This window comes from Lupinus angustifolius, chromosome LG17 (genome assembly GCF_001865875.1).
Source record: "Lupinus angustifolius cultivar Tanjil chromosome LG17, LupAngTanjil_v1.0, whole genome shotgun sequence".
Classification (NCBI taxonomy): Eukaryota; Viridiplantae; Streptophyta; class Magnoliopsida; order Fabales; family Fabaceae; genus Lupinus; species Lupinus angustifolius.
Window position 1 is genome coordinate 17,935,839 of NC_032025.1, and position 13,791 is coordinate 17,949,629.

At 31.9% G+C, this 13,791-nt stretch overlaps 1 protein-coding gene across 1 annotated transcript; it reads left to right on the plus strand.

The window, feature by feature from the left end:
- LOC109331672 lies at positions 7,495 to 12,808 on the plus strand. The gene is made up of 7 exons (XM_019566318.1): positions 7,495 to 7,942; positions 8,434 to 8,574; positions 8,661 to 9,026; positions 9,750 to 9,992; positions 11,072 to 11,164; positions 11,776 to 11,976; positions 12,397 to 12,808. Exons 1-7 carry the CDS (start codon positions 7,619 to 7,621, stop codon positions 12,607 to 12,609), a joined length of 1,581 nt encoding a protein of 526 aa, XP_019421863.1. The 5' UTR covers positions 7,495 to 7,618; the 3' UTR covers positions 12,610 to 12,808.

The window sequence follows — 13,791 nt, forward strand, 5'->3', positions numbered from 1 at the left end:
TCATGCAGGAACCACGAATTGAGCACTAGGAAGCTGCCCTTAGAGTGGTTCGGTTGCAATCATGTTCAAGAGATATTGCTTTCTCGTAACTGTGATCTCCAACTTCATGGATGATGCGACTCCGACTAGGCTAGTTGTCCTCTTACACGCCACTCCGTTACTAGTTAGCTGGTTCAATTTGGTCAATCCCCTATCTCTTGGAAAATAAAAAAAACAACACATCGTTTCTCGATCATCGGCTGAAGCTGAGTATCGATCCATGGCAACTACTAGATGCAAACTGAAATGGTTAAAATGGATGCTTTCCAATCTTGACATCGCTCATACTAAACCTATGATTCTTCACTGTGTTAGTCAAGCGGCCTTGCACATCGCTAAAAATATGGTATTTCATGAACGCATCAAACATATAAAAGCCAATTGTCATTTTGTTCTTTATGAAGTCCTCCATCACAATATTCTTCTAACCTATGTCTCTACTACTACTCAACTCGCAGATATCTTCATCAAAACTTTGAGAAAACCACAGTTTGAATCCTTCGTGGGCAAGTTGTGCATTATGAATCTCCATGCTCCCACTTGATGGGGGTAATGCGGTAATAACAAACCAAATCCATGTGAACAGATTTGTTTAGATTGATTAAGTTGTTATTATCCTAAAATCAAATCTGAAGGTGATATGTAAACAAATGTGTTTAGATTGATTATGTTGTATTATCCTAAAATCAAATTTGAAGGTGATATGTAAACATATTTGCTTAGATTTTAGGAACAATTTTTATGTATATAAATAATGCAGTATTAAGAATAAAACATTTGAATCTATTTCCTTACCGTTTTTATTTTTTACTTTTTTAAATATTAAATTAATTCAAATTTTAAATCTAAATCATTCATTTTTTATGACACGTGTCATTATCTTTGGCTTTACTGACTTCTCCGATAATGGAGAAGAGTCAAACTCAATTTGTTTACAAGTGATATATGTCACTTTCTTGAGACAAAGATCTATTGTCCCAAACCATATTCCAAATTATTGAAGCAAAAAATAGTAAAAATAATGAATATTTAATTTTTTTTAATTGACATGTCATGTTTTCATTGGTCCGGAACATAATTTGAGGCACAGTTTGAGACAATAGATATTTATCTTCTTTGTTGTGGATAGAAGAATTTAGTTGAATGATATATTATTAGTCTTTTTTAAATCTAGAAGTAGACCAACGATTGGTTCAAGTGATACATGTTTGATTCCCTTAAGTAATGTCTCGGGTTCGAGTCTTGTGGATGGAAAAAATGTCCGCTGGGAGAGTTAGTCTCACATACCTGTGGATGTTCCCGGCTCATTGCCTCAAGTACAAGGATACACGTGGGAAACAAAAAACAAAAGATCCAAAAGTAGAAAGCAATTTAGGTTTTGTAGCTTGTGTGATTCTAGCTGGAGACTAATCAGCATACATAATTACTCAAAAAGGTTAATTGGGTCGCCAATTCGATATCAGAATAAGTTTGAAGTTACTGATATGTGGCTTGTATAAGTGTGAATTTGGCACTGATGTATTTCGGGGGTTTCTTTAACCTAAACTGGCCCATTTATTGGGTACTCACTAAAATTGTGCAAGGACTTTTAAGGTTATGATTTAGCAATCATAAGTCACTATATTTGATTTTTCAAGTCAATGTTATAAATCTGAGACTTTGTTTAACCAAATAATACTAATGAATTATTTTTAAACAAATAAATTCCTTAATTAAGTGATTTATAAACCCACAAGACCTTACTAAATACACACTACTTAGGGTCATATTTAGTTTTTGTGGTTGTATGATTGACATGCCATTGAGACTTAAGGGTTTCATGTGCTCTTCTTCATCTCTGATATTAGTACTAATTCGAATTTATTGCTATTCATTTTCTTAATTTGGTCCTATCTTATTGCACGACTTCATGTTCTGCATGCTTCTTATTTACATGCTTACACAATGAAGACACTATAATACTAACATTTAAAGCTGTTTACTGTATAAGAAAAAGATGATCTATATTTATACTATATATAAAGGCAAAATATGGTGTAACTTCCACCACGGTGTAATTTTTACTTCCTATTTTGTCCTTCATATTATTTAATTTTTACAAAAAAAACCATATAATTCTAATTAATCACTACCAACATATTAATTAGTCACATCTCTCACCTTAAACTACACATTATCATAAACACAAAAATTATAATATAAAGTACACTCAATATAACAAATATATTATAATTATAAAAAATGCTCTCTAACTTTCACCATCTCATTGTATACCTTTTTTACTATTGAAAGATGCTCTCTAACTTTCAATACACTAGTTCATTTCTATACTTTTTGAAGTTTAGTTCAGTTTTCTATTCTTATGCTCTTTTTAAGTCATAAAATAATCACAAGTGTACGAGTTCCCATCGAAATATAGTTGATTAAGTATAAGTTGGACTCCATAGAGATTTAATGCAAAGGAATTTAGAGAGTGCTAAATTTATTCTATCTAATCACAAGATTCAAATGTAAAGATTTAAAGAAAATGTAAATAACAAAATAGATGAAAAATAGCAAGTAAATTCAAATTGAATAGGATGAAAGAGCATTAAAGTTCAAAATTTTCCAAGGTTCAAATTGATAATAGCTATGACAATTATTTTATTCAATTAAATCACCCAGAAAAATATATCATTTAAGCATGTGTTAACAATTAATAGGAGATTTATCAATGAAGAGCTCGTAAAATGATATTCAATTTTATGATTTTATCCTCCTAATTAGTAATAATGAATTATGAAATAATCAGTTGTATATCTGACATGAAATCACAATTGATATCCTACAATTATTAAAACAAATAATTCGGAAGCATGAGAGAAAAATGACCGAACTCATCTAATATTTAATCATATCGATTGAGATAAAATAAAATGAATAAACATCAAATCCAAAACACAGGTAAAAATAAATTAACATAGCAATGCTAATAAAATCATGATTTCACTTTAAAGATACATTAAATGTCATGGTAATAATACTATATAACTGGTAATTCTTATTATATTGGGCACCTTCAAGTTCTATACTATGTTCTTCAATATCCTTGTATCAATGTGACTCTCTTTAATGTCTCCATAATTATGTCTTTGGTCCCCTATTTATATTTCCATTCCAAACCTCTTTAATTTTCTTTTGTGAGCTCCACCAATCTTATTTTTAAATCAATTCTAATTCAATCTTTATTACACTCAACTTAATTTTTGTCATCTTATCTTGTATGTCATTGAGAAATTTTAATAAGTTATCTATCTAAATTAATTCATTCACATGATTAAAAAATAATGCAATTAATTATAGTGTTATAATAATGCCTATTTCTATATAAAATTGGACTCTTATCACAACTCTAATCAGCTTATTCACTATCTTTATATTATTCTTGTACCACTTTGCACACTCATAAAAGTCATCATGAATTTCTTCTATTAAATTTAGATTCGATTTTCTAAGGTGCTTAATAGTCTAACAAGCTCTATATTCTTATAACTCAACAAAAAATATCTTACCCCATCACTATTTATAGCTTGTGGTGTCCTATAATATGGAAAAATATTTTCATTTAAAATTGGAGTACCAATTTGTGGTCATTGTTTCTTCAAGCATTAGCTACCACTCTGTCCACTCATATGTAAGCATTCATCATAGGAACAAAATCTAACAAAGAATTTGTTTCCTTGATGATTTAGTTAATATCAAAACCAACATTAAAATTATTTAACTGTATCATCAATTAATCACCACAACTAGAAAAACTCATAAATGAATCATGAGATATATTATCAATCAAGTTAATTTCATTATCATTTTCAACCTATATACATCGATTTACTAGTATGAAAAATATTAAGCTCAACGCTCCTGTTTCAAATGATAGATTCATCACACCACTTATTCAATTAATCAACATTAGTTATAGTCAATAATGAGCTAGTGATAAATGCCAATTTTACCTATTTAATATTAAATTTTAGACATTTTAATTTTTAATTCAAAGATTGTTCACAATGTCACACTTATGATGTACCATTATGTCTAAATTGACATATTGTGCAATTATCAACGTTTTACCCTTAAAATCACAATTGCAGTTCATTCCAAGGGAAAACAGTGAATAAAACATTATGAATTTCGAAAAGAAGGGTCTCGCTTAGCGAGCATGGATGTGAAGGCTCTCACTTAGTGAGCCACAATCATCACCAACAAGAAAGGTCTCTTGCTCAGTGTGATACAACCCTCGTTCAACGGATTAGAGACAACAAATTTATGAATTCTCACTCAACAAGGAAGGATGATCTCACAAGAAAACTCTCGTCCAACAAGAGTAGATGAAGCAACATGCTTGGGCAACAATAGTAGACTTGATCGACGAGATCCATCAAAATAATCATTTTGGTATTATCTTTGAGGAAAAGCAAAAGTTTTGGACTGCTTAACATTTTAGCTAGAGTAGATTAGTAAGACGAAGGGAGAAAGATCAAAGGATTCAATATAGGACTTCTTTCTTGCATAATTTTGAACTTGCCTAATTCAACAATTGATATTTTTTAGACATAGATTTGTATTAATTTGCCATCTCATGCATGTTACTTTGTTGGTATCTAGATATAGAACTAATGTTGTAATTTTACAACTCTCAAACTTGTTGGCATATAGATATATGCTTAACGATTTATATAACTTAATCTTATTAAGCTATACTACTAGACATAGAGGTAGTTTAATAAGGTATTAGTATAGATCAAGACGTTCATGGTTAATACAATTGATGTATTACATTTAACTCAACTTTGCATGCGTAGACTACTACACATAGAGGCATGTTATGTGGTATGTAAATCTTAATTTTATGAGTAAAGTTGTTAGACATATAGTTTTGTTACATAAGTCGATAAATTGACGAAGACATTAGCTTTTGGTAATCTTGAGATCATTTATATTAAATAATCATTACTTGGTGAATTTACCTCATAAGTCGTGTGTATATAAATAGTAAGTATGAATCTCAGATCATTTTACCATTGCATTACATTTGAATTATATTGTGTCACTAAATAAACAAACCCTTACAGAATCACTTAAAATAATAATTTTTAGTAGAAAAGCTAGTATCAAGTAAGTCCTTGTGGATATGACAATCTCTTACTTTATACTTGTTTGACAATCTCCAAAGGTTAAGGAATTATTTTATGTGGCTAATGACTAATATAGTTAATAAATTATTTTATGTTTCTTCTATTACGAATTATTTTAGACTTAATGGGACAAAAACTCACAATACATAGCTAAAAAAACTCAGGACATACTAAATCATAGATTTTAGAGAGAGAAGGAGGTGTCCTAAGTGAATGAAAAGTGGAAGTGGATTTTTCATTAAGTATATAAGGGTGAATGAATGAAGAGTATGAAAGTGAAAGAGATAATACAAAACTGTTGGTTTCTAGTGAGAGAAAGAAAATTATTATTCATACAAATAAAATATGAGAAAATGGAAAGAAAATAAAAAATATAAAAATGAATGGACCTGTGTCACTATGTAATTGGTACAAGGAGGAGAGTTATCTCCTCACACCAGGAGATACATTATTCCCTATGTATATACATAGTTAATTATGATGATAAAATTAAATAATCAATGATATTTTTGACCAAATACATGTTATTAATTTGTACACAATTAAATAGATATGCATATAGACTTGATTAGTGAGTGAACATAGAACGGGACAGGTCTGACCGAGTTATATTTATCTCCTACTCGATTCTAAATATTTTGCAGATTTAATTTTTAAACACCACCCTAGATCTCATGAGAACCAACCTTATTTAGGTCTGATCATGATGAGACCAAATCAAATGAGCAAGTAGGGTTAGGTTCTCTTCACTAATAGTTTTATAAATTGGCATTAGTAGTTCATCCAAACACTAAGCCAAAATAATGTCCATAATAATGCATGGGGTAAATGATATTTTCTATCTAGTGATAGAAAATCCATTTTCGAGACTATGGGTCAAAAAATGTGTATTTGAAATATGTCACAGAAAAATAATGCAAGAGAGATAATCCCCATCTTTAGCTATTGTGGAAGATGTTGTTGTTCTTCATCTAGAAGATGAAAAGTCCTAAAGGTTTCTTTATCAACATCCATTGCAATCACTCTATGCTTTGTGATCCAATAGAGATCATATCCTCCACTATAAATTGGAGCACACTTAAAATAAAAAATTCAAAATCATTGGGTTACGTACCAATTTTTGGCAAGGTATATAGTTTTGGATTAGAATTATATCTATCGAGGTTTCTATCAAAGGAGGTTGATTCCTCCAGAGTCCAGAATAACCCTTTTATCGGCATAAATAATAAAAGTACACAAAGCAAAGAGAAACATAGAAAATAAATAAATATGAGGTTGACCATCCAAAGATTCAATATTTTAAACTTATCTACACAGTGTTTTCAACTTATGCATACTGATAGATTATTTAATTATGTATAGTAATGTTAATTTAGAGTAGATAGTTATTATAAATATTAGTTAATATTAAGATTTTTTAGAAATTTTATTGTCAACAGAGTCAACCAGTCCAAGTATTTACTGAGATCACATCTGCTGTCTCACTAAGTTAAAATTGTAATCATTAAATATTTTTCTGGTTAATCACATCTTCTGATTCATGGAGTGACACAAAGCTGTATGAGTATGACAACAGATGTGCTCCCGTATTTACCCACTAGCCCAGTTAGTGATTCACTAACTCAATACTCTTAACTGAGTCATTGATCCATGTGAGTTTAATAATATTGGATTGATTGGAGAAATTGTGATGGATATTAAGTGTGGATGACAATGAAAACCGAACATGTGAGAATATGTCTAAACTCAACCTGAATTTAACGAGGAAAATTTGATATAACTGGGATTGGGTTCTGATTTGGGTTTTACTCGAGTTCAACTTTTAGGTTCGAGATTGATATAGTTGATACTCTACCCCAAACATGTCCGAAACTCGATTATTATATGTAAAATTACAAAATTAGATATATATAGATATATATAAAAAACTTTTATATATATATAAATACATGTTTTGAGCGGATTTCTGTCGGATTTGGGTTACCCAAATCTGATGGATTCAGGGATAACAACAATATTTTTAACAGAATTTGATTTAGATTCAAATTTTAAATTTTAGTTTCAAATTTTGGATTTCAATTTTGGGGTTGAGTAAGCATAAACCAACATTGATCCATTCCTTGCCATTAATAATGTTAAGCATTAATTTTGAAGATAAGAATGAGGATGAATATTAAAATTTGATTGTAAAGTAGATTAAATGCATATGATGATCTATTCCATGCATGCCACGTAGCCTCCTTAAATAAGTGTCCCACACCCTATAGGTATCTGGAAGAATGATCCTCCAATTCTGAAATCCCCAAAAATAATGGATCAAACCCTTTAACCACTCTATTCCTTCTTCATCTTCTTCTTCTTCCCCTTCTTCAAACTTCAATTCAATTAAATACACAAATTCCATGTCTACCCTTTCTCCTCTTCCTCATCCAATATGGTTTATTACCATATTATCCTTATCATTATTTATATGTGGAGAGAGTCTTAAGGTACCCTTCAGAATAAACGATGTCCTACCAGTTCTGCCACCTGGCATATCATGGCCTGTTCTTAATAATTTACACAGTGCTGTTGATTTGCTCCCTTATTTCGTAGGGTCTGTTACCCCAAACGTGAATGGCTCAATTCAGTGGAAAGGTGCTTGCTTTTATGATAATAAAGCTATGCTTCAATTCACTCCCAGTGCAGATCAATCTCATCTTGGTGGTGGTGTTATCTTTCTTAAGGTGCCTTATCTTTCTTTTATTTATTATTAATCCATCTTACTATTTCGGGCGTTACTGCCTCTTCCAACAAGTGTCGATTAAAAGTGAAGCATGGCACAATAACACACTAACTCAATATTATATTTAGCCAAACACTTGCCTCATATTGTAAACTCAACACATATTGCTGAAACTGGAGTATATTTGTTGTTCCACAAACTGTGTCATTAGCTGTGATCGGTTGAAAAAAAATGTGTTGAAGTTAAAAATTTAATAATTAAGTATTTTTCTGACCAATCACAACTTATGAAACATCAGATATGCACCTGCCGAAACTAGGTAATTCAAACAAAATACACTTGGAGGCCAAATCAGTGCATAAATTTGGGTTTGTAAACTCGCCTACCAGATTCAAGAGTTTACTGATTTTTTAAAACTCGTATGAGTTTAGGAAAGAAAAAGAGAACTTGTTTTTGTTTTTGAGTTGAAGAATAATTGTTTTTGTTTTACAGACAGAGGCTGCACATAGCTGGACATGCATGGATTTATATGTTTTTGCAACACCTTACAGGGTTACATGGGACTACTACTTCTCTTCACGAGAACATACGTTGAAGTTTGACTCATGGGAAGAGAAAGCAGAGTTAGAATATGTATCTTTCGTACTTCTTCTCTATTCACTTTATATCTTATTCATGCATTCAATTTCTAAATTCTAATGTCTTACTGAATTGAACAGGTAGAGCAGCACGGGGTTTCGGTATTTCTGATGCCATCAGGAATGCTTGGAACCCTGCTTTCTCTAATTGATGTTCTGCCTCTCTTCTCTAACACTGCATGGGGTCAGAAAGCCAACTTAGATTTCCTGAAGAAACACATGGGGGCGACATTTGACAAACGCAGTCAGCCTTGGCGTGCGACTATTAATCCCGATGATGTTCATTCAGGGGACTTCTTAGCGGTGTCAAAGATCCGTGGTAGGTGGGGAGGTTTTGAGAGCCTTGAAAAGTGGGTAACTGGTTCATTTGCTGGTCATACAGCAGTTTGCTTGAAGGATGAAATAGGGAATTTATGGGTTGGTGAATCTGGGCATGAGAATGAAAAGGTATATAGAACATTCAGTGGGTATTTAGTTTTTTTCGGTTTTAATTTTTAGTTGATGTGTTACCATTAGTAATTTCAAAATTATGTGAAGGAAATAGTGAAAACAGTTTTTTTTTTGTTTTCATCACTTCCTTCAAAAAAAATTGAAAACAGGGAGCAAAGTGCGAACAGGGTGTCATTTTTGTAATTAATAGTGAGAAAACGTAAACCGAAATTTAAAACAAAAAAACAAACACCACTGAATTTTTTCTACAAATGTTCATTTAAGGCACTATTTGGCACAAGTAGCTGATAAGCTTACAAGCTACCCGAAAGCTTATAAGCTAGCTGAAAATTGAAAGCTGAGAAGCTAGTTGGTTGAATTAGAACTATTTGGTTAGATTAGTCGATAATCTAGCTAAAAGATGTAAAATGACATCAGCCCCTAGCTTATAAGTCCAAAAGCTACGTCAAGGTGCGAAGTACTTTATGAAATACGAGCTTATAAGCTCGTAGGTTATTGAAATAAGCCCACTTACCAAACACTATTAGTTAGCTTATTTTTTTGTCAAATAAGCTAGTTCACTACCTTCAGCTCTTTGGTGGTGCTACAAAACACACTTTAAATGGTTTGTGAACAAGGATTTATAATTGCTTCCGAGGAGATTGACTAGCCTCGATCCTTTTTTAATTGATCATAGCATGATAAAAATAAATTATTTTATCTCGATTTATCTTTATGCAGGGTGAAGAAATAATAGTTGTGATTCCATGGGAAGAATGGTGGGAATTGGCTCTTAAAGATAGTTCCAATCCACAGATAGCTTTGCTTCCTCTGCATACGGAAGTGCGTGCAAAATTTAACTCCACTGCAGCATGGGAATATGCTCGGAGCATGTCTGGCAAGCCATATGGTTATCATAATATGATATTCAGTTGGATTGACACAGTAGCTGATAACTATCCTCCACCTCTTGATGCTCACTTGGTATTTATTACATTTTTTCCTTACCACTTATTAGTTACCTGTAACATAAGTATGCAATTGAACCAGCAATTGTATGAACAACATGTATCCTGCAGACTACTAAATGTCTATGACCCCCAGAAACTAAAAAATTGAAAAGTATTGATGTTGTACATGTATCCGATACCGATAGTGATATGATACTTCCGGATATATATCCAAGAAGTATTCCATTTTAAAAAAAATAATTAAAACTTTTATCTCATGTTTTTTGTACGGCTTTGATTCGACTCAATATACATTTGAACTCCTTTTTAAATTTGTTTCTCACCTCCATATGCAGTACCCCAAACATTAGATGATAATTTAGTGAAGATGCTTTTGAATTGCACCCTACTGTACAGAACCGAGACTACTTTTGAAATGTACTAAAAATGTTTTTGTTCACATTTATACATCGGGAAAGAATACATTATGTTATGGGCAGAAACTGTTTTCTTTTTCTTTTATTGTTATGATCCCAAGTATGTTTTTGTAAATTGTGATCATCATGGTTATGTAATTAGAGAAATGATTATCGTCTATTTACAAAGATTGTGCATATATAACATGTGTTTTCTATAAATTGTGTAATGCATCTCGACCATATGTTATCTTGAATTTAAAAAAGCCCCCATATCCATGTCATATTGCACCCCTGTTGTACTATGTATCTTGGCTTCATATCTAAAAGCAAAAGGTAGTTTGGACCTTAACAAGATTTACAAGTAAAATTGTAAAAATAGTAAGTGATTCTGGTTTTAGACATAAACATATTGTTAGAGACACAATGGTGAGATGACAATGAGATGGAAGGACTATGTTGGCTTCATGGTTTTTGTTGATGTTATGGTTACTGCTTTGATAGCAAAAAAAACATGTATTTTTTGCTATGCTGAACCTACCACAGGATATAAAGCAACTAATCTCTACTATTCCTCTGCCGGAGATCTCAAATATAAAAGAAACATTTACTTCAAATGTGTTTTATTATTAATCTTGTAGGCTCAGATGTCAAGTGCAATAGAAGTCCAATTCTTAAAGGCATGTTCTCTGTGCAGGTAATTTCTGTCATGTCTATGTGGACTAGAATGCAACCAGCTTATTCTGCAAATATGTGGAATGAAGCACTGAATAAGCGATTAGGGACTGAGGTATGTCTTGGCGCTGGTGTAAAATTTATAGTGTGGTGAATAGTATCCATTTGCTCTCGATATATGTAGTCCTTCGTTCATTCTTTTCTTTCTATTGATAAAAGAATAATTTCGTTGAGGCGAAGAGTAAAAAAATTACAAAGTCCAGGGAGGGCAAGAGTTCCTCTTAAGCAGAATAAAGTAAGAGAAAACAACTAACAAAAAAGAGAAGCCAATGGAACAAAGCTATCAATCCTTCAATGTTGCTAGTGTAACCTAATTAAAATGGCCACGTTCTTTACTCGAAATAGATTCCAAACACCTAATCTTGTCCTAAATCAAGTGTGGTGCCAAATAACTCTTTAAAAGTCCGAATGTTCTGTTCCAATCAATGCACAAAGTGCAGTCTTTCTTTATTTTCTTTTACTTTATGGGGAACATATTCTGAGATTTAGGTTTGCCAATGATATTTGAATGTTTAAAATGTTCCTGACAGAAAATTTCATCGAATATATCAAAACATCGATTATATTTACTGGGATAGCAGGAACTCTGGTGGTTTATTTTCTCTGAACTTACACTGGCTGCTACTTTCATGGTTAATGGGATCTCTAATTTTTGTATGCTTTCAGGATTTAGATTTGCATGATATCATAATAGAGACTGAGAAGCGTGGGATACCTTTTGATGAATTACTCACCATTCCAGAACAAGATGAATGGGAATATAGTGATGGGAAATCAACAACATGTGTTGCCTTTATTCTTTCAATGTATAAAGAGGCCGGAGTTTTTGGTCCAGTATCTAGCTCCATTCAAGTAACAGAGTTCACTGTAAGCCATGATAACACTTTGACTGAATGTACCTTTCGACATTATAATTGCTTCTTGACTTAAATACACTTTTCGTCCCTGAATTTTTACTCGTGTCAGAAGTTAGCTGACTTTTTTGAGTGGTTTTGGTCCTTAAACTTTTCCGGTTATGCAATGTTAGCCCCTCTTTAAAGTTTTTGTCCAAAAACTAATGAGAAGAACAAATGTGGCTAATGACCGATATAGCCATGTCACTGCCTTTTGTTAGTTTTTGGACGAGAACTTTGCAAAGGGACTAATTATGCATAATAAAATAGTGCGAGGGACATAAACCGCCCAAAAGAAAGTTAGGGAATGAACTTTGCGTATGAGCAAAAGTTAAGGAACGAAAAATGCACTCGTCTTTCTTTTATTCTAATGTTGGTACGCTGTTATTTCCAGATTCGTGATGCATACATGCTTAGAATTTTCGAGGATAACCAAACTCGCCTACCACGTTGGTGCAACAATGAGAACGACCGGCTTCCGTTCTGCCAGATTCTGGGCGAATATAGGATGGAACTACCTGGCTATAACACCTTGGAGTCTTATGCCAACATGAATGAGTACTGCCCTTCTCTTCCTCCAACTTATGAAAGGCCTTCTCGATGTTAGAATTGTCTCTCTTTCATCATTTATGTTACTTTGAGTTGCATGTGAGACCAAAAGAAAATAGCATATTGTACTTTGCTGTTCTAAAATTGTATGTAACCCATGGAACACAATCTAATGTGTATCAATTACAGCTTCATTTATGTTTGTGTAAGAACATTGTATATGAAAAATTAAAATTGGTAGCTGTGGATTGTGATAATGTAATATAAATTTCAAATGGTCAAGTAGTATAGTTAAGCATATGTTTTATAAACAGACCAAGTAGAAGCTTTTTTATGCTTCATTTAGTAGGATAGAAAAAGGAGAGAAAGAGAATGAGGGAAGAGAGATTAAAGAGAAATAAACTTTTTCCCTCCTTTGGTTTAGAGGAGAGGATGGAAGAGAGAGAGAAAAGTCAAGTGGGATCCATTCTTTTTTGTTTCTCCTCAAATTTGGAGAGAAAATGGAACAAAGATTTATTGTTCTAAATTTTGTTATGCATCAATAACAATGAAACAAAAATAGAAAAAATAATTAATATTTAATTTTTTCAGTTGACATGATATGTTTTCAATGTTATAGGATAAGATTTCCAATATTGTTTGGGATAACAAATCTCTATTCAAGAGACTTCCTATAGATCTATCTTTTCTCTTACTTTTTTTTATCTAAAACCAAACAATAGAAAAATATACTCTATTTTTCTCTTTCTAGTCTCTTTCTTACATATTTCTCTCCGCGTATATTTTCTTATATAAGAATATCATCATATTTCTATACCAAGTTAAGGTAACTTTTTTCATATAAGAGTCCTTCATAATATAATATAGGTTACATTTATTTACCAACAAGTGATAAAGAGAGATGAGTATGATGTTTGTAAAATATTGAATGTCCGATCATAAATTTACACAGAACATGAACGGTCCCTATTGAAATATTAATTTTATGATTTATCAATTAAATCATTTGATTATCAAATATATTTTCTTTAATTTAATATTTTTCTTGCCTACACACCTATATTTTCACAATTGTGGAGGCAAGAGGTGTGCATTAGCATTCATAATGAAATATATTGCATAAACATAGCCAAATAGCTAGACCGTGCAAATGAAAACAGATTTTTGAAATTAGTGGTATGAAGGATTTTATTAGTAAACAGTGTTTTGACATGATTAATCATCAAAAGGAAACTTGTTA

Bases quoted from the DNA above. Each gene is read 5' to 3' on its own strand.
- LOC109331672 (XM_019566318.1), top strand. From the start codon at position 7,619: ATGTCTACCCTTTCTCCTCTTCCTCATCCAATATGGTTTATTACCATA. The intron at 11,165-11,775 runs GTATGTCTTGGC...GTATGCTTTCAG, and splicing joins ATAAGCGATTAGGGACTGAG to GATTTAGATTTGCATGATAT. The intron at 11,977-12,396 runs GTAAGCCATGAT...TGTTATTTCCAG, and splicing joins TTCAAGTAACAGAGTTCACT to ATTCGTGATGCATACATGCT.